The sequence below is a fragment of the Myxocyprinus asiaticus genome, chromosome 28 (genome assembly GCF_019703515.2).
Source record: "Myxocyprinus asiaticus isolate MX2 ecotype Aquarium Trade chromosome 28, UBuf_Myxa_2, whole genome shotgun sequence".
Lineage (NCBI taxonomy): Eukaryota > Metazoa > Chordata > Actinopteri > Cypriniformes > Catostomidae > Myxocyprinus > Myxocyprinus asiaticus.
The window spans coordinates 7,029,383-7,052,523 of record NC_059371.1 but is presented as its reverse complement, the minus strand read 5'-3'; the positions used below and the strand labels follow the sequence as shown (position 1 = coordinate 7,052,523).

The 23,141-nt window shown below is 39.6% G+C and overlaps 1 protein-coding gene across 5 annotated transcripts in view; it reads right to left on the bottom strand.

Moving 5' to 3' along the window:
- Positions 1-464: 464 nt before the first annotated feature.
- LOC127418892 (cadherin-like protein 26) overlaps positions 465-23,141 on the bottom strand; it is a 45,510-nt gene continuing 22,833 nt past the window's right edge. For 2 of the 5 annotated variants that reach the window (XM_051659787.1, XM_051659788.1), the window contains 6 exons: positions 15,251-15,369; positions 15,065-15,124; positions 13,730-13,813; positions 13,598-13,639; positions 13,408-13,500; positions 11,744-13,232 (listed from right to left, as the gene is read on the bottom strand). In XM_051659787.1, the coding sequence (XP_051515747.1) occupies positions 13,026-13,232; positions 13,408-13,500; positions 13,598-13,639; positions 13,730-13,813; positions 15,065-15,124; positions 15,251-15,369 (605 nt within the window). In that variant the 3' untranslated portion in view covers positions 11,744-13,025. Of the gene's footprint in view, positions 2,836-4,230; positions 6,602-7,977; positions 10,349-11,743; positions 13,233-13,407; positions 13,501-13,597; positions 13,640-13,729; positions 13,814-15,064; positions 15,125-15,250; positions 15,370-23,141 lie in introns of those variants that run through there. The other 3 variants (XR_007893563.1, XR_007893562.1, XR_007893561.1) reach the window with 3 other exon arrangements.

The window sequence follows — 23,141 nt, the reverse complement described above, 5'->3', positions numbered from 1 at the left end:
AACTACATTTTTTATATGGGTGAGTTGGAGTGGATATTGAAGAAAACATTTTTGGTCACTACATAATTCCCATACTTCTGTTATTGTTATTTCATAGGTTTGATGACTTATCATCATTTTCATCAATTATTTTTAAATGGGGTAAAATAGTAACAATGATGAGTAGGTGTCCAAACTAATGATGGTAGTTTATGTGATGTGTTGACAAAGAGGAGGTGTTCAAACCCAAAAGGGATGATTCATGTGCTACATTCAGCAATAAAAAAAATTAATTAAAAAAAAAGTTGGTGTTAATGTAAAGCGTTTTGTGTCATTTCGAAGCAAGCTATTTCAAGAGCTTTGCATTGAGCATGTAAAACAGGTTGAGCAGGTTGTGGGACGTGTCAAAACATAAATTGTGTCAAAACGTAAATCTCTAACAACATTTGCAGTTTCAGGGCAATGAACCCACTCAAACAAGCATACTGATTTCAGTGGATTAAATACTGCTTTTTATTAAAGATTCATCTGTTCCCATATGCCAACCAAAGATACAAATAATACTAAAATTCAGTGCAAGATTTTGTAGAAAAAAAATAACAAACAGAAACAACAGTTCACATTTCTCCCCCAAGATGACAACACACAAGTTTACACAAAACTGTTGAGGTTCTGTTGGTGTCTCCTTAGCAGTTCTAATGATCCACCCATGTGCTATCAGTTTTTATCAAATAAAATCAAATAAAATCATCTAAGTTGTTTATCAAATGAAAGCAAATCATTACAGTGCTTGAAAGGCAGCACTGTATTGACATTCATCAAACATACTGGTTGTGATTTGTTCTAAGTATTACACCTTTGCAAAAACAGGATTTCGTGGTACCTTTTCTTTATTTTTGCAGTATAAAATGACTGTATTTTTGCAGTGAAAACTCACAAATAATCATACTTGTGTAATTTATGTCAATGGCATTTAGTGCAATTACCTGTAAATATTTCAGTACATTTTCACTGAATATGCAGTTGGCAAGCAAAAAAAGAAATAAAAATCGCAATCATTTGATCTAAATGCGATTATTGAGCACTTTAAATTATAATCGAATTTTTCTATTCAAATGTGGGAATTTTAATCGAATATTGAAATGCCATGACTGCCACATTTGTGTGTCTCATTTTCCAGGGCAACAGTGCATTATGTGAGCACTCAAAATGAACTGTGATGGTCACCGAACTGCACAGGAGATCGCACTCAGAGCAGCTCCTGAAGAGACTATGAAGACTGAAGGCCCAAACATACTCTACGCTATTACATGGATGCAGGCGCATCTTGCTATGCAAGCTCGATTGTGCGCATCGTTGCCATTGCATTCTCTAGGCACCATCATGTTTTTAAGCTCTATGATATTTTCTAGTGCTTGATGCATGAAGTGTAATCGAGCTTGAAATCACGATCGCCAAGGAGACTGCTGATATCAAGATTTATATGGAAAAGGACTCATATTTTGGTCTGTTCTCACTCAAAACTGATGGGATCACTTCAAAAGACATGGATTGAACCACTGGAGTTGAATTGGTTACTTTTATGCTGCCTTTATGTGCTTTTTGGAGCTTCAAAGTGCTGGTCACCATTCATTTGCACTGAATGGACCTACAAAGCTGAGATATTCTTCTAAAAATATTCATTTGTGTTCTGCAGAAAGAAAGTCATACACATCTGCGATGGCTTGAAGGTGAGTAAATGATAAGAGAATTTACATTTTTGGGTGAACTATCCCTTCAATGAAGGTCCGTTGGAAAACTGAGATTCTCAGATTTGCGATGATGTATAATAGTTCATCATCAGAAGTTGATAACCTATTTTGCAGTTGATTCGTTTTTCATGCTTTTTCTGCTGGCCTGCATATTTAGTTCTGGACATCTAAAACATAACATTGGATTATTTACCCAAGCAAGCTCACACACAATTAGAAAATGTCTCATTTTGAAGAAAACAGCCTAAGGTAAAAGGTGATATAGAGTTTGTGGCTATTGGAGGCTTACAGCAGCAGTGATCGGAGAAGACATGGGACATTTCTCTTTAAATGCCTTAAAGAGATAATATTTCGCTTTGTGATTCTTTTGATAATCATTCGAAGTGTAGTGTTAGGGCAACACAATTGCCAAACAAAACTGCATAATTACATTCCTGGGGACGAGAGCTTTCATTTGATATATGACTTTTCTATTTAAATGCTATCTGAAAAGTTTTATTTTTGTATTCAAAATCCTACATCACCACAGGGTGGGGTTTATTTGCAGTATGAAGGTTCTCAGGTCTTATCTTGTGTATTTTATGTAACATAAATGCAAAAGTAATGAAGTTGTGTAAAATGTTACGATTTTAAGCTTTCAATCAGTGCTGTTTATGTATCCAGGGACTTTCAAATTTTAAACGTGAACTTCTGCCCACAGACCCACAAGCGGGTCTGAAGAGTTATGCAGAGCTAAGGGGGTTTTAATAGTGCGATGCTGATTGCACTGGGCAAATAGCACAGAGTTTTGAGTATAAAGTACAATCTGCAATAAGTCTTATTCACATTGAAAGGAGATGTTTTTGTACTGGCACTTAAATTCTCAAGATGCAACAGTATTTTAGAGCTGATTGTGCCTACGTTAACTAGATTGTGGGTTGTAATTCAAAAAGACGCAGGAGTTTGCCCTGAAATAGGACACACAGAAGGTTTTGCAACTGTTTAGTGAATTTGCCCCTGAGCATCCTGGCAACAGCAAAGCAGCTCTAATGTGGCATTTCATTTACACAGATCCAAAGCCTAAAACCTGAGCTTACCTAAAACTTTAACACTATTCTTCAGCTACCTTGCAAGCACTGCGTGTTCCCTCCAGGAAATACAAATCTAGTTATATTTATCAATCCTCTTATCACTCATATAACATTGAGAAAACATTGAAGACCCTCACTCCGTTTGTCCTGTATTTTTGCACCCGACATTCCTCATCCAATTTCTCATACAGCATCTCATTGTCATAAAAAAAAAATAATATAAAAAAACACTATATTTCCTCACAGACAGTTGTCACCTTCCCATCAGGTCATGTCTGGAGATGTTTACAAGGTTATTGAATTTGTTGTCCAGATCTCTGAGCATATTTGGATGAAGGTCGTTCTCAGGAACTGAAGCTAATATGTTTTTGTTCTTAATGAGGAAGCCGTAGGAAATGGGGGCCTGTTTCTTTGACTGTGTGTTGAGTTTTCTCTTGTTCTGGATTAGTTAGGGAGGTAGCGAAGAATTATGTATTTCATTTTGTTCTTTTTTTGAGTAGGGAAGTTAGTTTTCAACTGGGGAGTTAGAATTAATTTTTTATTTGTTATTTTGGCCACACTCATTTGTGAAGTCATTGCTTCACTCTTACAAAGAAAAAAGTAATGTCTCATACAATACATTTGGGAGTTTTGGTTAATTCTGCTTGTTGCATCACGTTTATGTTGCGTCATTTCCCCTAAATATGACGTAACAGTGTGCAACACCTAGTTGAAAGCTATTTCATTGCCAAGATGTTAATCTTGACCTGTGGTAGACACAATACATTTTGGTTGTATGCTTTAGTATTTGGCCGGATTTAACCTGGTTCAGTAGAAATTTAAATAGTACACGACACACCTTTCTGAATGCCTGAGTTTCATGAACTTAAAAAACTCTGTATCTAAAGGCTTGTGTTTAAATAAAAATTCAAATTAGTTTTGTAGACAAATATAAATTGTGAAGCCTAGGTATAAATTTCTTTACAAAACTACATTTTTTATATGGGTGAGTTGGAGTGGATATTGAAGAAAACATTTTTGGTCACTACATAATTCCCATACTTCTGTTATTGTTATTTCATAGGTTTGATGACTTATCATCATTTTCATCAATTATTTTTAAATGGGGTAAAATAGTAACAATGATGAGTAGGTGTCCAAACTAATGATGGTAGTTTATGTGATGTGTTGACAAAGAGGAGGTGTTCAAACCCAAAAGGGATGATTCATGTGCTACATTCAGCAATAAAAAAAATTAATTAAAAAAAAAGTTGGTGTTAATGTAAAGCGTTTTGTGTCATTTCGAAGCAAGCTATTTCAAGAGCTTTGCATTGAGCATGTAAAACAGGTTGAGCAGGTTGTGGGACGTGTCAAAACATAAATTGTGTCAAAACGTAAATCTCTAACAACATTTGCAGTTTCAGGGCAATGAACCCACTCAAACAAGCATACTGATTTCAGTGGATTAAATACTGCTTTTTATTAAAGATTCATCTGTTCCCATATGCCAACCAAAGATACAAATAATACTAAAATTCAGTGCAAGATTTTGTAGAAAAAAAATAACAAACAGAAACAACAGTTCACATTTCTCCCCCAAGATGACAACACACAAGTTTACACAAAACTGTTGAGGTTCTGTTGGTGTCTCCTTAGCAGTTCTAATGATCCACCCATGTGCTATCAGTTTTTATCAAATAAAATCAAATAAAATCATCTAAGTTGTTTATCAAATGAAAGCAAATCATTACAGTGCTTGAAAGGCAGCACTGTATTGACATTCATCAAACATACTGGTTGTGATTTGTTCTAAGTATTACACCTTTGCAAAAACAGGATTTCGTGGTACCTTTTCTTTATTTTTGCAGTATAAAATGACTGTATTTTTGCAGTGAAAACTCACAAATAATCATACTTGTGTAATTTATGTCAATGGCATTTAGTGCAATTACCTGTAAATATTTCAGTACATTTTCACTGAATATGCAGTTGGCAAGCAAAAAAAGAAATAAAAATCGCAATCATTTGATCTAAATGCGATTATTGAGCACTTTAAATTATAATCGAATTTTTCTATTCAAATGTGGGAATTTTAATCGAATATTGAAATGCCATGACTGCCACATTTGTGTGTCTCATTTTCCAGGGCAACAGTGCATTATGTGAGCACTCAAAATGAACTGTGATGGTCACCGAACTGCACAGGAGATCGCACTCAGAGCAGCTCCTGAAGAGACTATGAAGACTGAAGGCCCAAACATACTCTACGCTATTACATGGATGCAGGCGCATCTTGCTATGCAAGCTCGATTGTGCGCATCGTTGCCATTGCATTCTCTAGGCACCATCATGTTTTTAAGCTCTATGATATTTTCTAGTGCTTGATGCATGAAGTGTAATCGAGCTTGAAATCACGATCGCCAAGGAGACTGCTGATATCAAGATTTATATGGAAAAGGACTCATATTTTGGTCTGTTCTCACTCAAAACTGATGGGATCACTTCAAAAGACATGGATTGAACCACTGGAGTTGAATTGGTTACTTTTATGCTGCCTTTATGTGCTTTTTGGAGCTTCAAAGTGCTGGTCACCATTCATTTGCACTGAATGGACCTACAAAGCTGAGATATTCTTCTAAAAATATTCATTTGTGTTCTGCAGAAAGAAAGTCATACACATCTGCGATGGCTTGAAGGTGAGTAAATGATAAGAGAATTTACATTTTTGGGTGAACTATCCCTTCAATGAAGGTCCGTTGGAAAACTGAGATTCTCAGATTTGCGATGATGTATAATAGTTCATCATCAGAAGTTGATAACCTATTTTGCAGTTGATTCGTTTTTCATGCTTTTTCTGCTGGCCTGCATATTTAGTTCTGGACATCTAAAACATAACATTGGATTATTTACCCAAGCAAGCTCACACACAATTAGAAAATGTCTCATTTTGAAGAAAACAGCCTAAGGTAAAAGGTGATATAGAGTTTGTGGCTATTGGAGGCTTACAGCAGCAGTGATCGGAGAAGACATGGGACATTTCTCTTTAAATGCCTTAAAGAGATAATATTTCGCTTTGTGATTCTTTTGATAATCATTCGAAGTGTAGTGTTAGGGCAACACAATTGCCAAACAAAACTGCATAATTACATTCCTGGGGACGAGAGCTTTCATTTGATATATGACTTTTCTATTTAAATGCTATCTGAAAAGTTTTATTTTTGTATTCAAAATCCTACATCACCACAGGGTGGGGTTTATTTGCAGTATGAAGGTTCTCAGGTCTTATCTTGTGTATTTTATGTAACATAAATGCAAAAGTAATGAAGTTGTGTAAAATGTTACGATTTTAAGCTTTCAATCAGTGCTGTTTATGTATCCAGGGACTTTCAAATTTTAAACGTGAACTTCTGCCCACAGACCCACAAGCGGGTCTGAAGAGTTATGCAGAGCTAAGGGGGTTTTAATAGTGCGATGCTGATTGCACTGGGCAAATAGCACAGAGTTTTGAGTATAAAGTACAATCTGCAATAAGTCTTATTCACATTGAAAGGAGATGTTTTTGTACTGGCACTTAAATTCTCAAGATGCAACAGTATTTTAGAGCTGATTGTGCCTACGTTAACTAGATTGTGGGTTGTAATTCAAAAAGACGCAGGAGTTTGCCCTGAAATAGGACACACAGAAGGTTTTGCAACTGTTTAGTGAATTTGCCCCTGAGCATCCTGGCAACAGCAAAGCAGCTCTAATGTGGCATTTCATTTACACAGATCCAAAGCCTAAAACCTGAGCTTACCTAAAACTTTAACACTATTCTTCAGCTACCTTGCAAGCACTGCGTGTTCCCTCCAGGAAATACAAATCTAGTTATATTTATCAATCCTCTTATCACTCATATAACATTGAGAAAACATTGAAGACCCTCACTCCGTTTGTCCTGTATTTTTGCACCCGACATTCCTCATCCAATTTCTCATACAGCATCTCATTGTCATAAAAAAAAAAATAATATAAAAAAACACTATATTTCCTCACAGACAGTTGTCACCTTCCCATCAGGTCATGTCTGGAGATGTTTACAAGGTTATTGAATTTGTTGTCCAGATCTCTGAGCATATTTGGATGAAGGTCGTTCTCAGGAACTGAAGCTAATATGTTTTTGTTCTTAATGAGGAAGCCGTAGGAAATGGGGGCCTGTTTCTTTGACTGTGTGTTGAGTTTTCTCTTGTTCTGGATTAGTTAGGGAGGTAGCGAAGAATTATGTATTTCATTTTGTTCTTTTTTGAGTAGGGAAGTTAGTTTTCAACTGGGGAGTTAGAATTAATTTTAGTTTGGAATTTTGGCCACACTCATTTGTGAAGTCATTGCTTCACTCTTACAAAGAAAAAAGTAATGTCTCATACAATACATTTGGGAGTTTTGTTTAATTCTGCTTGTTGCGTCTCGTTTATGTTGCGTCCTTTCCCCTAAATATGACGTAACAGTGTGCAACACCTAGTTGAAAGCTATTTCATTGCCAAGATGTTAATCTTGACCTGTGGTAGACACAATACATTTTGGTTGTATGCTTTAGTATTTGGCCGGATTTAACCTGGTTCAGTAGAAATTTAAATAGTACACGACACACCTTTCTGAATGCCTGAGTTTCATGAACTTAAAAAACTCTCTATCTAAAGGCTTGTGTTTAAATAAAAATTCAAATTAGTTTTGTAGACAAATATAAATTGTGAAGCCTAGGTATAAATTTCTTTACAAAACTACATTTTTTATATGGGTGAGTTGGAGTGGATATTGAAGAAAACATTTTTGGTCACTACATAATTCCCATACTTCTGTTATTGTTATTTCATAGGTTTGATGACTTATCATCATTTTCATCAATTATTTTTAAATGGGGTAAAATAGTAACAATGATGAGTAGGTGTCCAAACTAATGATGGTAGTTTATGTGATGTGTTGACAAAGAGGAGGTGTTCAAACCCAAAAGGGATGATTCATGTGCTACATTCAGCAATAAAAAAAATTAATTAAAAAAAAGTTGGTGTTAATGTAAAGCGTTTTGTGTCATTTAGAAGCAAGCTATTTCAAGAGCTTTGCATTGAGCATGTAAAACAGGTTGAGCAGGTTGTGGGACGTGTCAAAACGTAAATCTCTAACAACATTTGCAGTTTCAGGGCAATGAACCCACTCAAACAAGCATACTGATTTCAGTGGATTAAATACTGCTTTTTATTAAAGATTCATCTGTTCCCATATGCCAACCAAAGATACAAATAATACTAAAATTCAGTGCAAGATTTTGTAGAAAAAAAATAACAAACAGAAACAACAGTTCACATTTCTCCCCCAAGATGACAACACACAAGTTTACACAAAACTGTTGAGGTTCTGTTGGTGTCTCCTTAGCAGTTCTAATGATCCACCCATGTGCTATCAGTTTTTATCAAATAAAATCAAATAAAATCATCTAAGTTGTTTATCAAATGAAAGCAAATCATTACAGTGCTTGAAAGGCAGCACTGTATTGACATTCATCAAACATACTGGTTGTGATTTGTTCTAAGTATTACACCTTTGCAAAAACAGGATTTCGTGGTACCTTTTCTTTATTTTTGCAGTATAAAATGACTGTATTTTTGCAGTGAAAACTCACAAATAATCATACTTGTGTAATTTATGTCAATGGCATTTAGTGCAATTACCTGTAAATATTTCAGTACATTTTCACTGAATATGCAGTTGGCAAGCAAAAAAAGAAATAAAAATCGCAATCATTTGATCTAAATGCGATTATTGAGCACTTTAAATTATAATCGAATTTTTCTATTCAAATGTGGGAATTTTAATCGAATATTGAAATGCCATGACTGCCACATTTGTGTGTCTCATTTTCCAGGGCAACAGTGCATTATGTGAGCACTCAAAATGAACTGTGATGGTCACCGAACTGCACAGGAGATCGCACTCAGAGCAGCTCCTGAAGAGACTATGAAGACTGAAGGCCCAAACATACTCTACGCTATTACATGGATGCAGGCGCATCTTGCTATGCAAGCTCGATTGTGCGCATCGTTGCCATTGCATTCTCTAGGCACCATCATGTTTTTAAGCTCTATGATATTTTCTAGTGCTTGATGCATGAAGTGTAATCGAGCTTGAAATCACGATCGCCAAGGAGACTGCTGATATCAAGATTTATATGGAAAAGGACTCATATTTTGGTCTGTTCTCACTCAAAACTGATGGGATCACTTCAAAAGACATGGATTGAACCACTGGAGTTGAATTGGTTACTTTTATGCTGCCTTTATGTGCTTTTTGGAGCTTCAAAGTGCTGGTCACCATTCATTTGCACTGAATGGACCTACAAAGCTGAGATATTCTTCTAAAAATATTCATTTGTGTTCTGCAGAAAGAAAGTCATACACATCTGCGATGGCTTGAAGGTGAGTAAATGATAAGAGAATTTACATTTTTGGGTGAACTATCCCTTCAATGAAGGTCCGTTGGAAAACTGAGATTCTCAGATTTGCGATGATGTATAATAGTTCATCATCAGAAGTTGATAACCTATTTTGCAGTTGATTCGTTTTTCATGCTTTTTCTGCTGGCCTGCATATTTAGTTCTGGACATCTAAAACATAACATTGGATTATTTACCCAAGCAAGCTCACACACAATTAGAAAATGTCTCATTTTGAAGAAAACAGCCTAAGGTAAAAGGTGATATAGAGTTTGTGGCTATTGGAGGCTTACAGCAGCAGTGATCGGAGAAGACATGGGACATTTCTCTTTAAATGCCTTAAAGAGATAATATTTCGCTTTGTGATTCTTTTGATAATCATTCGAAGTGTAGTGTTAGGGCAACGCAATTGCCAAACAAAACTGCATAATTACATTCCTGGGGACGAGAGCTTTCATTTGATATATGACTTTTCTATTTAAATGCTATCTGAAAAGTTTTATTTTTGTATTCAAAATCCTACATCACCACAGGGTGGGGTTTATTTGCAGTATGAAGGTTCTCAGGTCTTATCTTGTGTATTTTATGTAACATAAATGCAAAAGTAATGAAGTTGTGTAAAATGTTACGATTTTAAGCTTTCAATCAGTGCTGTTTATGTATCCAGGGACTTTCAAATTTTAAACGTGAACTTCTGCCCACAGACCCACAAGCGGGTCTGAAGAGTTATGCAGAGCTAAGGGGGTTTTAATAGTGCGATGCTGATTGCACTGGGCAAATAGCACAGAGTTTTGAGTATAAAGTACAATCTGCAATAAGTCTTATTCACATTGAAAGGAGATGTTTTTGTACTGGCACTTAAATTCTCAAGATGCAACAGTATTTTAGAGCTGATTGTGCCTACGTTAACTAGATTGTGGGTTGTAATTCAAAAAGACGCAGGAGTTTGCCCTGAAATAGGACACACAGAAGGTTTTGCAACTGTTTAGTGAATTTGCCCCTGAGCATCCTGGCAACAGCAAAGCAGCTCTAATGTGGCATTTCATTTACACAGATCCAAAGCCTAAAACCTGAGCTTACCTAAAACTTTAACACTATTCTTCAGCTACCTTGCAAGCACTGCGTGTTCCCTCCAGGAAATACAAATCTAGTTATATTTATCAATCCTCTTATCACTCATATAACATTGAGAAAACATTGAAGACCCTCACTCCGTTTGTCCTGTATTTTTGCACCCGACATTCCTCATCCAATTTCTCATACAGCATCTCATTGTCATAAAAAAAAAAATAATATAAAAAAACACTATATTTCCTCACAGACAGTTGTCACCTTCCCATCAGGTCATGTCTGGAGATGTTTACAAGGTTATTGAATTTGTTGTCCAGATCTCTGAGCATATTTGGATGAAGGTCGTTCTCAGGAACTGAAGCTAATATGTGTTTGTTCTTAATGAGGAAGCCGTAGGAAATGGGGGCCTGTTTCTTTGACTGTGTGTTGAGTTTTCTCTTGTTCTGGATTAGTTAGGGAGGTAGCGAAGAATTATGTATTTCATTTTGTTCTTTTTTGAGTAGGGAAGTTAGTTTTCAACTGGGGAGTTAGAATTAATTTTTTAGTTTGTTATTTTGGCCACACTCATTTGTGAAGTCATTGCTTCACTCTTACAAAGAAAAAAGTAATGTCTCATACAATACATTTGGGAGTTTTGGTTAATTCTGCTTGTTGCATCACGTTTATGTTGCGTCATTTCCCCTAAATATGACGTAACAGTGTGCAACACCTAGTTGAAAGCTATTTCATTGCCAAGATGTTAATCTTGACCTGTGGTAGACACAATACATTTTGGTTGTATGCTTTAGTATTTGGCCGGATTTAACCTGGTTCAGTAGAAATTTAAATAGTACACGACACACCTTTCTGAATGCCTGAGTTTCATGAACTTAAAAAACTCTGTATCTAAAGGCTTGTGTTTAAATAAAAATTCAAATTAGTTTTGTAGACAAATATAAATTGTGAAGCCTAGGTATAAATTTCTTTACAAAACTACATTTTTTATATGGGTGAGTTGGAGTGGATATTGAAGAAAACATTTTTGGTCACTACATAATTCCCATACTTCTGTTATTGTTATTTCATAGGTTTGATGACTTATCATCATTTTCATCAATTATTTTTAAATGGGGTAAAATAGTAACAATGATGAGTAGGTGTCCAAACTAATGATGGTAGTTTATGTGATGTGTTGACAAAGAGGAGGTGTTCAAACCCAAAAGGGATGATTCATGTGCTACATTCAGCAATAAAAAAAATTAATTAAAAAAAAGTTGGTGTTAATGTAAAGCGTTTTGTGTCATTTCGAAGCAAGCTATTTCAAGAGCTTTGCATTGAGCATGTAAAACAGGTTGAGCAGGTTGTGGGACGTGTCAAAACATAAATTGTGTCAAAACGTAAATCTCTAACAACATTTGCAGTTTCAGGGCAATGAACCCACTCAAACAAGCATACTGATTTCAGTGGATTAAATACTGCTTTTTATTAAAGATTCATCTGTTCCCATATGCCAACCAAAGATACAAATAATACTAAAATTCAGTGCAAGATTTTGTAGAAAAAAAATAACAAACAGAAACAACAGTTCACATTTCTCCCCCAAGATGACAACACACAAGTTTACACAAAACTGTTGAGGTTCTGTTGGTGTCTCCTTAGCAGTTCTAATGATCCACCCATGTGCTATCAGTTTTTATCAAATAAAATCAAATAAAATCATCTAAGTTGTTTATCAAATGAAAGCAAATCATTACAGTGCTTGAAAGGCAGCACTGTATTGACATTCATCAAACATACTGGTTGTGATTTGTTCTAAGTATTACACCTTTGCAAAAACAGGATTTCGTGGTACCTTTTCTTTATTTTTGCAGTATAAAATGACTGTATTTTTGCAGTGAAAACTCACAAATAATCATACTTGTGTAATTTATGTCAATGGCATTTAGTGCAATTACCTGTAAATATTTCAGTACATTTTCACTGAATATGCAGTTGGCAAGCAAAAAAAGAAATAAAAATCGCAATCATTTGATCTAAATGCGATTATTGAGCACTTTAAATTATAATCGAATTTTTCTATTCAAATGTGGGAATTTTAATCGAATATTGAAATGCCATGACTGCCACATTTGTGTGTCTCATTTTCCAGGGCAACAGTGCATTATGTGAGCACTCAAAATGAACTGTGATGGTCACCGAACTGCACAGGAGATCGCACTCAGAGCAGCTCCTGAAGAGACTATGAAGACTGAAGGCCCAAACATACTCTACGCTATTACATGGATGCAGGCGCATCTTGCTATGCAAGCTCGATTGTGCGCATCGTTGCCATTGCATTCTCTAGGCACCATCATGTTTTTAAGCTCTATGACATTTTCTAGTGCTTGACGCACGAAGTGTAATCAAATGAAATTGTAATTGTAATTCAAGAAGATGCAGGAGTTTGCCCTGAAATAGGACACACAGAAGGTTTTGCAACTGTTTAGTGAATTTGCCCCTGAGCATCCTGGCAACAGCAAAGCAGCTCTAATGTGGCATTTCATTTACACAGATCCAAAGCCTAAAACCTGAGCTTACCTAGAACTTTAACACTATTCTTCAGCTACCTTGCAAGCACTGCGTGTTCCCTCCAGGAAATACAAATCTAGTTATATTTATCAATCCTCTTATCACTCATATAACATTGAGAAAACAGAAGAAAAAAAGAAAAACTCTATATTTCCTCACAGACAGTTGTCAATTTCCCATCAGGTCAGGTCTGGAGATGTTTGCTAGGTTATTGAATTTGTTGTCCAGATCTCTGAGCATATTTGGATGAAAGTCGTTCTCTGGAATTGAGATTGCATCCAGTTCGGCAGAAGCCATAAATTTGCCTTCATCTGCATAACAGTGTGGCTCATAAACATCAATCTCCTCCTCACGAGTTTGTACAGCCAGCAATTTCTACAGAGATAAATGCATAAAAAAAGAAGAAAGGTCTTTTTGCTTCATACACACTACCAGTCAAAACTTTAGACAGACTTGAATGAATTTATGTTTCTTATGATCTTCAAAACCTTTTGACTTGTAGTGTACATTGACAAAGTGACAAAATTATAACCGAGGGACATATAATCACCTGGTTGATGAGAAATGAGAGGTTTTCCCTCAAGTAAGAAGTATTGGTATTGTTGGAAGAGAAGCTTCTAAAACTTGACCTCATACTTGATCGCTGGATAAAAACAGCACAGATGATGGCATCAGAAAAGCTGTGCTGAACATGAAGTTAGTGGTGTAGCAAAAGCTCATAACTGTCATTGTATTGTTACCTGAAAAGTGTTCAGTTCTCTGTACGAACGCCTTGTGGAGCTCTGAAAGATGCACAAGAATCAGTACATCACAACAATATGTACTAAAAACCAATGACAACTATTGAAGCAGCAAAGGAAGTATATACTCACCCTGTGTATTGATCTATGGAACATCTGGTCAGTGCGTACTTGTGTTGGAACCTGCAAAAAAGCCTGCTGTCCTTTATTCACAACCTGAAGCAGTAACAAAATTCTCATTATTATCAGTGTAATCTGATTACTGTTCCTATAGATACTGTTATCTAATACATTTTTTAGTCAAAAAGTAGTGTTATGCATTACATTTTAAATTCTCTGATTACAGTTACTGATTTGAATTCCTTTTAAGTGCATTACATGAGTTACACAAGAAAATACTGTAATAATATGATCACTTCATGAATTAGTAAACTGATTACAATTTTAGAGAATTAGTCATGCATAGAAGATTACTTTTTTTAGTAACTTACAGATCAATAATTAGTGTAATTTGCTAATTTGTTAAGTATTCCTAACCATATTAATGTGGTTGAGTGCCATTCAGACTCATTTAGAAAATTTCTAGATATAAATTCAATTTGAACTGAGGATGCAGGATGGCAATTCACATTTGAATTCACATAAATTAATATAACCACTGTAAATGTAGTTATAAATGCATTTCATTGTTTAGTATGACTCACCCATATACACAATCAAACAGTCAACACACAGTATTGGGTATTTATTTAAATATTTCACAATATTGATAATCATTGTTTGAAACACCACATAATGTATATACATTTTTATTTAATTGAACATATATTTTGTTATATTTAATACATTTATTTTCATTTTAGGAACTATAGTGGAAGAACATTTCCTTACCTATAATGCTCTAATTTACCCCAAAACAAACCCAAATGTATCTGCTTTTGCCCATTTTATTGAGCCAAAAGTTTTTCTAATTTCTTCACATTATAATTAATTAAATTCCTCCCCATTTCAACAATCAGTGGTGTGTGGCAAATTCAGTTCAAGTTAAAACTCATTAAGGGAGCCAGTTCTTAATGTCAAGTTAAGAAAACCCTTAGTAACTGTAAGTGTATTATCACTAAAGGTTTTCTTTACTCAAGGGACTTTTCTTGCAAATGGGCCCTGAATTTTGCCCAACTCTGCTATTTATTAATATCTAAAATAATTTTACTTTAGTTTAAGGAAAGTTGCTGTCATGCTATTGTTTACAGAATTTTTCTTCAGCTAGGTTCCAGAAAGGGCAGAATTTATGCACAAATTGGTATAAGAATTTTCCAGGAACTTGGTTTACCCTTCTCGCAAAGCTTGCCAAAAGTGCAAACCCAGGAAATGAATATGAATACGAAAAATATTTATTCTTAACTAAAGAGTTGAGTTGTATCTTACAGTTGATGGTATGCTCTGTACTGCATTTACTTGGCTAGTCACCTTAATGTTGTTCCGTTCTTTGGAAGAATCTGTCTGATGGACACTTACATTGGCAGGCACCTTAATGAAGAGATTGTGAATATAGACAGTCATCCTATACTTGTCAAGACAACAGTGGGTGTTGCATAGAAATAAGTCAAGAAGTTAACTGATAAACAGCTATTCTTAATTATGTAATGAAATTACCATGCAGTCTGTTCCAGGATTTTCAGTATTCATTGTGATTAGACATCCAAAGCCCTCATCCATTAAAATCATATTTTTCTCTGCCTTACAGGAAATCAGTAAAGCCATCAAGAACATTACTGAAAAAAGAAATAATTTATTTTAACCTTGGATATCCATGCAATGGGGTCCAAAAAATAAAAAATAAAAAAAATAAAAAAAGAATAATAATAATAATAATAATAATTACAAATTATACTCAGCATAACAATCTGAGTGAAAAGTTGAATTGAAAAAAACAAAACAAAACATGAATTTCAGAATTTTGTAGTATTTGGTATTTTATTTGATAAAGTACACTATATACTGTAACTTGTACATGTACAACCTAAATACTATTAGACATTGACTTAACACCACAAAACTCCAGTTTTGATTTCATGGAATCCTTAAAGACAACATGTACTCAAGCTGGCATGGACTCCACAAGTTTGTGAAAAACCTGATGATCCATGCTATCCAGTATAATTTGAGAAAGTTCCTGTTACAACCTCAGGTTGTCAAGCTCATATAGGGCAAGACAGTTAGTCTCAAGACAGTCTGTGACAGTTAGTGGTGTGTGCTCAGACAAAACAGGTAAAACAGAAAATGTCTGCATCTGTGTTAACGAGTCCAATTTAAAATTCAGGAGTCTTTCAAAATTGAAGATTCTTCAAGACAAGCTTGGGAAAAGCTAAGAGCACAGATCTCAAATATTACTCAACAAGACAGACAGACAGCTTTTCTGCCAGCACCAGCCCACTGCATTGTCAAAAAAATAATCATCATAATAAATAAGTCAATAAAAAAATTGGAAAAGAACGTTGAGTAGATTATGGTCTATATGTAAAACTACTGAAAAAGCTGTAGATCCAAGATAAGCTTTGAAAAACTGCAAAGACATTAACAACCGTAGTGTTTTCTTTTTTATTGTGGAATATTTATTTTGATATGAGATAAACTTATTTGAAAAGAACACCGGGTGATCAAGAAAGACCATCATTATTTTCCTGTAGCTGTCATGGTCTTGCCCGGAATATCTTGTGTGTTTGTGCGTGTGTCTTTGTGTTTACATTTCCTTCATGTGTTTACAGGTGCCACGTGGAGGACGTGAATGGCGGTTTCTTGGTAATGGTTTCTTAATTCGTGCCACTCATCAGTTGATCAGCAGCACCTGTTCCCTATCACCCTCACCCTACTTAAGCTCCCTCATGTGTGCTGTTTTTTTTCTGGATTATTTCATGAATTTCTTTGTAATCATGCTCCAGTCTTGCTTTCTTGACAGTTTAGTTTTATGTTTTGTTTCTCTAGTCTATGTTCTGCCAGTAAAATACACCATGCCTGGTTCAAGTGCATTATTTATAATCTGTTTCATCTATACTCATCCTTTGGACTTACCTGTTCTCATCGCCTCAGCATACTCACCATATCATCTTTGTTCTCATGCTGCAGCCTGTGCTTGGGTTATTGGACTGAGTTACTCACCATATACATGTATCTCCATTCTCCCACTGCAGCCTGGGGTTGGATTATTAGACTGTGTTACCCACCACTTCATCTCCACTCTCCCAGTGCGGCCTGTGCTTGGATTATTGGACTGTTTTTCTCTGTTTTGTGTTTATCAGTAAATACCATTTAATGCTACCTCTGCATTTGGGTCCTCACTCTTAACTCATGACACAACAATTCAGCCAGAACTGGACCCAGAAGAGTGTACATGGAGACAATGTACCATCTGCCTGGAAAACAGCCAGGGCAGATAGATTGTTCTTGCTTTGTTAGGGGGAGTGTTTGGTGAGTGAGTATGCCTCTTATGTGTTGTCCTCGGGTCTTGGACACAATCAGACTTTCCTTAAGGATAAGTTTACTGCTGGCATAATCAGCCCATTAGGTTGTGCATTCCAGATGGGAATTGAGAGTCTGTCGGAGATCATATACTTGGCTATCCGTTGTTGTGATTTTATATCTGCATGTGCCTCAGGGTACTCTCTTTCCCTACCCTGGCTTGAGGACGAAGAAGTTCCTCACCTGGGTCCTGATGTCTGTTTTCACTGCAGCTTCCCAGAATTGGCCCAGTCCACTGCAGCTCCCCTGGTGATGCCTGTCTTTGCTGCAGCTTCCTGAAGTGGGCCAGAGTCTGCTGCAGCTCCCCCGGTGACGCCTGTCTTTGCTGCAGCTTCCCAGAGTGGGCCCGAGTCCACTGCAGCTCCCCTGGAGATGTCTGTCTTTTCTGCAGCTTCCCAGAGTGGACCCAGAGTTCGCTGGGTTACTGTCATGATCCGGCCCGGACTCTCTTGTGTGTTGGTGTGTGTGTCTTTGTGTTTACCTTTCCCTCATGTGTCTAAAGGTGTAACGTGGAGGACGCAAACAACATTTCCTTAGTAATGCTTGTTCGTGCCACTCATCAGTTGATCATTCTCCCACTGTAGTGTTTTCTTGGATTATTGCTTGTGTTTACCAATAAATACCATTTATTTCTCCCTCTGCATTTGGGTCCTCATTCCTGACTCATGACAGTAGCAATAGAGCACCAGCGCCTGTTGCACTGGTCTGGCATCCACTTCCAGTTTAAAAGGTCTGGAGAAATATGGAGAAGAGAGAACAAGAGAACTGCAAAGTAATGCCTTTGCATTATTGAATGTAGCCTGACATTCCTCATCCCATTCAAACCTTTGAGATGGTCAAAGGAGAGAGGCAAGAGGTGAGGCTAAAGAGGGACCACGGAGAGATCCCATGAGGGAATGAGGTGTGGTCTGGGAGGATTCAACCTCCTCGCACCTCTAAGGAATCTGATAATCAGGTCGTGCTTCCTTAAATACCGTCAACTGCACTGTTGACTGTACCCTCAAGGTGGGGGGGGACAGCCGCCCCACCAGCCTCTCCTGCAGGAAGGAAAGCACCGACCCGACTGCGGATCTCTGAGAGTCTTCGCATCGGGAAGAAAACCACATAGCGAACAGACACCACTGCAAGGCATATAGGCGCCTCATAGAGGGAGCCCTAGCCTGAGTGATCGTGTCTACCACCGCAGGTTGTAGGCCACTTAGGTCTTCTGTGTTCCTTCCAAGGGCCAGACATGAACATTCAAGAGGTCTGATCGTGGGCGCCAGAAGGTGCCCAGTCCCTGAGAGAGGAGAACCCTCCTCAGGGGAATTCGCCATGGAGGGGCTGTCATGAGGAATGGGAGGTCCGAGACCCAAGTCTAGGTGGGCCAGTAGTGTTCCACTAGGATGACCTGCTCCTCATCCTCCCTGACCTTGCACAGGTTCTGTGCAAGTAGGCTCACTGGCAGGAATGCATACTAGCTTGCACTTTCCAACCCGTCACGCTGGCTGACCTGGACCGTCCGACTTGGCTACACGATTCAGTTCGCCAGGCACCTGCCCAGGTTCAGCGGCGTCCACTTCACCTCGGTGAAGGGCAAGAACGCCACTACCTTGCGTGCGGAGATTGCTACACTTCTACGGAAGGGTGCGATAGAGCCTGTCCCTCCAGCCGAGATGAAGAAGGGGTTTTACAGCCCCTACTTCATCGTACTGAAGAAAGGCGGTGGGTTGCGGCCAATCTTGGACCTGCGAGTACTGAACCGGGCCTTGCACAGACTCCCGTTCAAGATGCTGACGCAAAAGCGCATTTTAGCAAGCGTCCGGCATCAAGATTGGTTCGAGGTGGTAGACCTGAAGGACGTGTACTTCCACGTCTCGGTCTTACCTCAACACAGACTCTTCCTGCGGTTTGCTTTTGAGGGCCAGGCATACCAGTACAAGGTCCTCCTCTTCGGCCTGTCCTTGTCCCCTCACGTCTTATCGAAGGTCGCAGAGGCAGCCCTTGCCCCGCTAAGGGAAGTGGGCATCCGCATCAACAATTATCTCGACGACTGGCTAATCCTAGCTCACTCTCAGGACTCTCACGCACAGGGACCTGGTGCTCACACACCTCAGCCAACTGGGGCTTTGGGTCAACTGGGAAAAGAGCAAGCTCTCCCTGGTTCAGAGCATCTCTTATCTCAGTCTGGAGTTGGACTCAGTCTCGATGATGGCACACCTCATGAACCAGCACGCGCAGTTGGTGCTGAACTGTCTGAAGGTGTTCAGACAGAAGACAGTGGTTCCACTGAAACTTTTTCAGAAGCTCCTGGGGCATATGGCATCCTCAGCGGTTGCCACACTGCTCGGGTTGATGCATATGAGACAACTTCAGCACTGACAGCAACTTCAGTCCCGAGATGGGCATGGTGCGGTGGGACACATCACGTGGCCATCACGCCGATCTGTCGCCGCCTCTTCAGCCCTTGGACTGACCTTGCATTTCTACGGGCAGGGGTTCCCCTAGAGCAGGTCTCCAGGAGCATCGTGGTTACAAAGGATGCCTCCAAGATGGGCTGGGGTGGCATATGCAATGGGCACACAGCTGCCGGCTCCTGGACTGGCCCGTGGCTGCGTTGGCACATCAGCTGCCTCGAGTTGTTGGCAGTACTGTTCGCCCTGCGGAGGTTCCGGCCGTTGATCCAGGGCAAGCACGTGTTGGTCCGGACAGACAACACAGCGACGGTAACGTACATCAACCGTCAAGGCGGTCTACGCTCCCGTTGCATGTCACAACTCGCCTGCCTTCTCTTCCTCTGGAATCAGCAGCGCCTCAAGTTGCTACGAGCCACTCACATCCCGGGCGACCTCATCACAGCAGCGGATGCGCTGTCAGGACAGGTTATGCTCAGGGGAGAGTGGAGACTCCATCTCCAGGTGGTCCAGCTGATTTGGAGTCGATTCGGTCGAGCACAGGTAGAACTGTTTGCTTCTTGGGAATCCTCCCACTGCCCGCTCTGGTACACCCTGACCGAGGCACCCCTCGGTATAGATGCGCTGGCACACAGCTGGCCCCCTGGACTTCGCAAATATGCATTTGTAAGTAAAGCCTACTAAGTAAGCCTACTTTCACAGACCCTGTGCAAGGTCAGGGAGGACGAGGAGCAGATTGTCCTCGTAGCACCCTACTGGCCCACCCAGATGTGGTTCTCGGACCTCATGCTCCTCGCAACAGCCCCCCAATGGCAAATTCCCCTGAGGAAGGACCTTCTTTCTCAGAAACGGGGCACCATCTGGCACCTGCGACCAGACCTCTGGAATCTCCACATCTGGCCTTTGGACGGGACGCAGAAGACTTAAGTGGCCTACCACCCGTGGTAGTAGACACAATCACTCAGGCTAGGACTCCCTCGACGAGGTGCCTGTATGCCTTGAAGTGGCGTCTGTTCGCTAAGTGGTGTTCTTCCCAACGTGGAGACCCCCAGAGATGCGCAGTCGGATCACTGTTTTCCTTCCTGCAGGAGAGACTGGAGGGGCGGCTGTCCCCCTCCACCTTGAAGGTGTATGTAGCTGCCATTTCGACACATCATGAGACAGTGGATGGTAAGTATTTGGGGAAGCACGACTTGATCATCAGGTTCCTGAGAGGCGCTAGGAGGTTGAATCCCTCCAGACCATGCCTCATGCCCTCGTGGGACCTCTCTGTAGTCCTTCGGGGTCTACGGGGGTGCTCCCTTTGAGCCCCTGGTTTCAGTTGAGCTTAAGGCACTCTCTTTGAAGACTGCCCTCCTGACTGCGCTCACTTTCATCAAGAGGGTAGGGGAACTTCAGGTGTTCTCTGTCAGTGAATCGTGCCTGGAGTTTGGTCCGGGTTACTCTCACGTGATCCTGAGACCTCGACCAGGCTATGTGCCCAAGGTTCCCACGACCCCGTTTAGGGATCAGCTTTGGCATTGCTGTGTCCGGTGCATGCTTTACACATCTATTTGGATCGCATGCAGAGCTTTAGAAGCTCCGAACAGCTCTTTTTCTGCTTTGGTGGACAGCGGAAAGGAAGCACTGTCTCCAAACAGAAGATCGCCCACTGGGTTGTTGACGCCATCTTGATGGCATATCACGCCCAGGACGTGCCACCCCCCGTGGGGCTACGAGCCCATTCTACTAGGAGTGTAGCGGCCTCCTGGGCCCTGACCAGTGGCACCTTTTTGGCAGACATCTGCAGAGCAGCGGGCTGGGCAACACCCAACACCGTTGCGAGGTTCTGTAATCTCCGGGTTGAGCCGGTTTCGTCCCGTGTGTTGTCAGGTCTGAACAGGTAAGTTCCGGGATAGCTGGCTGCGTGTACCGCTTGCGCATAGCGCCTTTCCCCTCCTATGAGGTGAAGACGTGCGCTTTTGACTCCCAGTCATGTTCACAAGTTGTGATCCATGGATGAATTTCCTCCTTAGCCCTGTGGCAGAGGAGTTTGCGGAGAAACTCGCTGCCGGCCCAGTATGTGTGCTAATTAGGCCCTGTACTGAGGCTTGACATGTGGTGGTTCCCTGTAGGTGACCCCATGTGATATCTTCTGCTAAATCGTTTCCCTGTCGGTAAACTGCATCTTTCTTGGGCAGAGGCCCTCTGCCCCGATCACCATGTTTGTAGAAACTCCTCCCCCCTCAGGTAGGACCTACCATGGGACTTCTCCACATGACATACTTCTGACAAGACTCGGTAAGACCATGTGAAGTATTTACACTCAAAATACATCTCCCCCCCCCGAAGGACCGTTCGACGCTCATAACAATGTTGGGGGAGGTTACGTGATGGCCTGGTACACTGGCTACGAGGCACACAGCGGTCTGCCCGTCTCGTACCGCCAGTCCACGTAACACAGTTCAGCTAGTTGTGACATTTTGTATAGGGACCCCTAGTGTCACTACATTAACACAATGTCGAGTGAGTGACAGATAGGGAACGTCCTGGTTACTTTTGTTACCTCCGTGACCTGATGGAGGGAACGAGACGTTGTGTCCCTCTTGCCACAATGCTGAACTACTCGCTGAAATGGCCGGGACCTTGTCTTAGCTCCTCAGCACAAAACCTGAATGAGTGGTTGCATACCAGCTCTTCCACTTTTCAAAAAGCAGTGGTGTTTGGGGTTCCCAAGAGTGACCCCTAGTGTCAATACATTGACACAACGTCTCGTTCCCTCCATCAGGGAACAGAGGTTACAAAAGTAACCAGGACGTTTTGGCTCTAATGATTATGCAGGCTTTTCTGTGAAATGGTGATGATCATTTTCAGAGTTATTCTGTAAATATGGGCTCTTGTTACATCAGTTTTTAAGTGTACATTTTTCAATCTGCAGTAATATATCAGTGCACTTTGTCCTGCATCCTGAATGTCATAAGCAGTATTTACGCATTTACTCTGCGCCCTCACGGAGATACTGGAAACTATTGCAGCTACTTCGGGCGGATTAACTGTATAAATCCATGTAAAAATCCATGTTAAGTGTAAATGCCTATTGCTCTAATGATCACATTATTGACATCTGGAGCCCAAACAGACAGCATTTCATAAGCTTCGTACTCTGCATTTAGGGAGCGGCAGTACTGCTGTACAGAACTAAAGATTGAAATTCTTTCAACACTGAAAATTATCTACACTGAACTAACAACTAAAAGCTATGAAATAGCGAAAAGTAGGCATTAATAAAACATGATCTTGCTTTGGTTTATATTTCCCTGTGGGACATTGTTCACATTTTCATGGTAATAATTACTAGAAAAGTTTCAAAACCTCTCTTCTTATTGACAAATTCATCCAGATCTGACAAGAGCCCTTAAAGGGATAGTTCACCCAATAATTTAAATTCTCTCATTTACTCACACTTATGCCATCCTATATGTGTATGACTTCCTTTCTTCTGCAGAACACAAATGAAGATTTTTAGAAGGATTTCTCAGCTCTTTAGTCCATAAAGTACAAGTGAATGGGTGCCAACATTTAAAAAGATCACATAAGTCAGCATAAAAGTAATCCATAAAACTCCAGTGGTTAAATCCATATCTTCAAAAGTGATG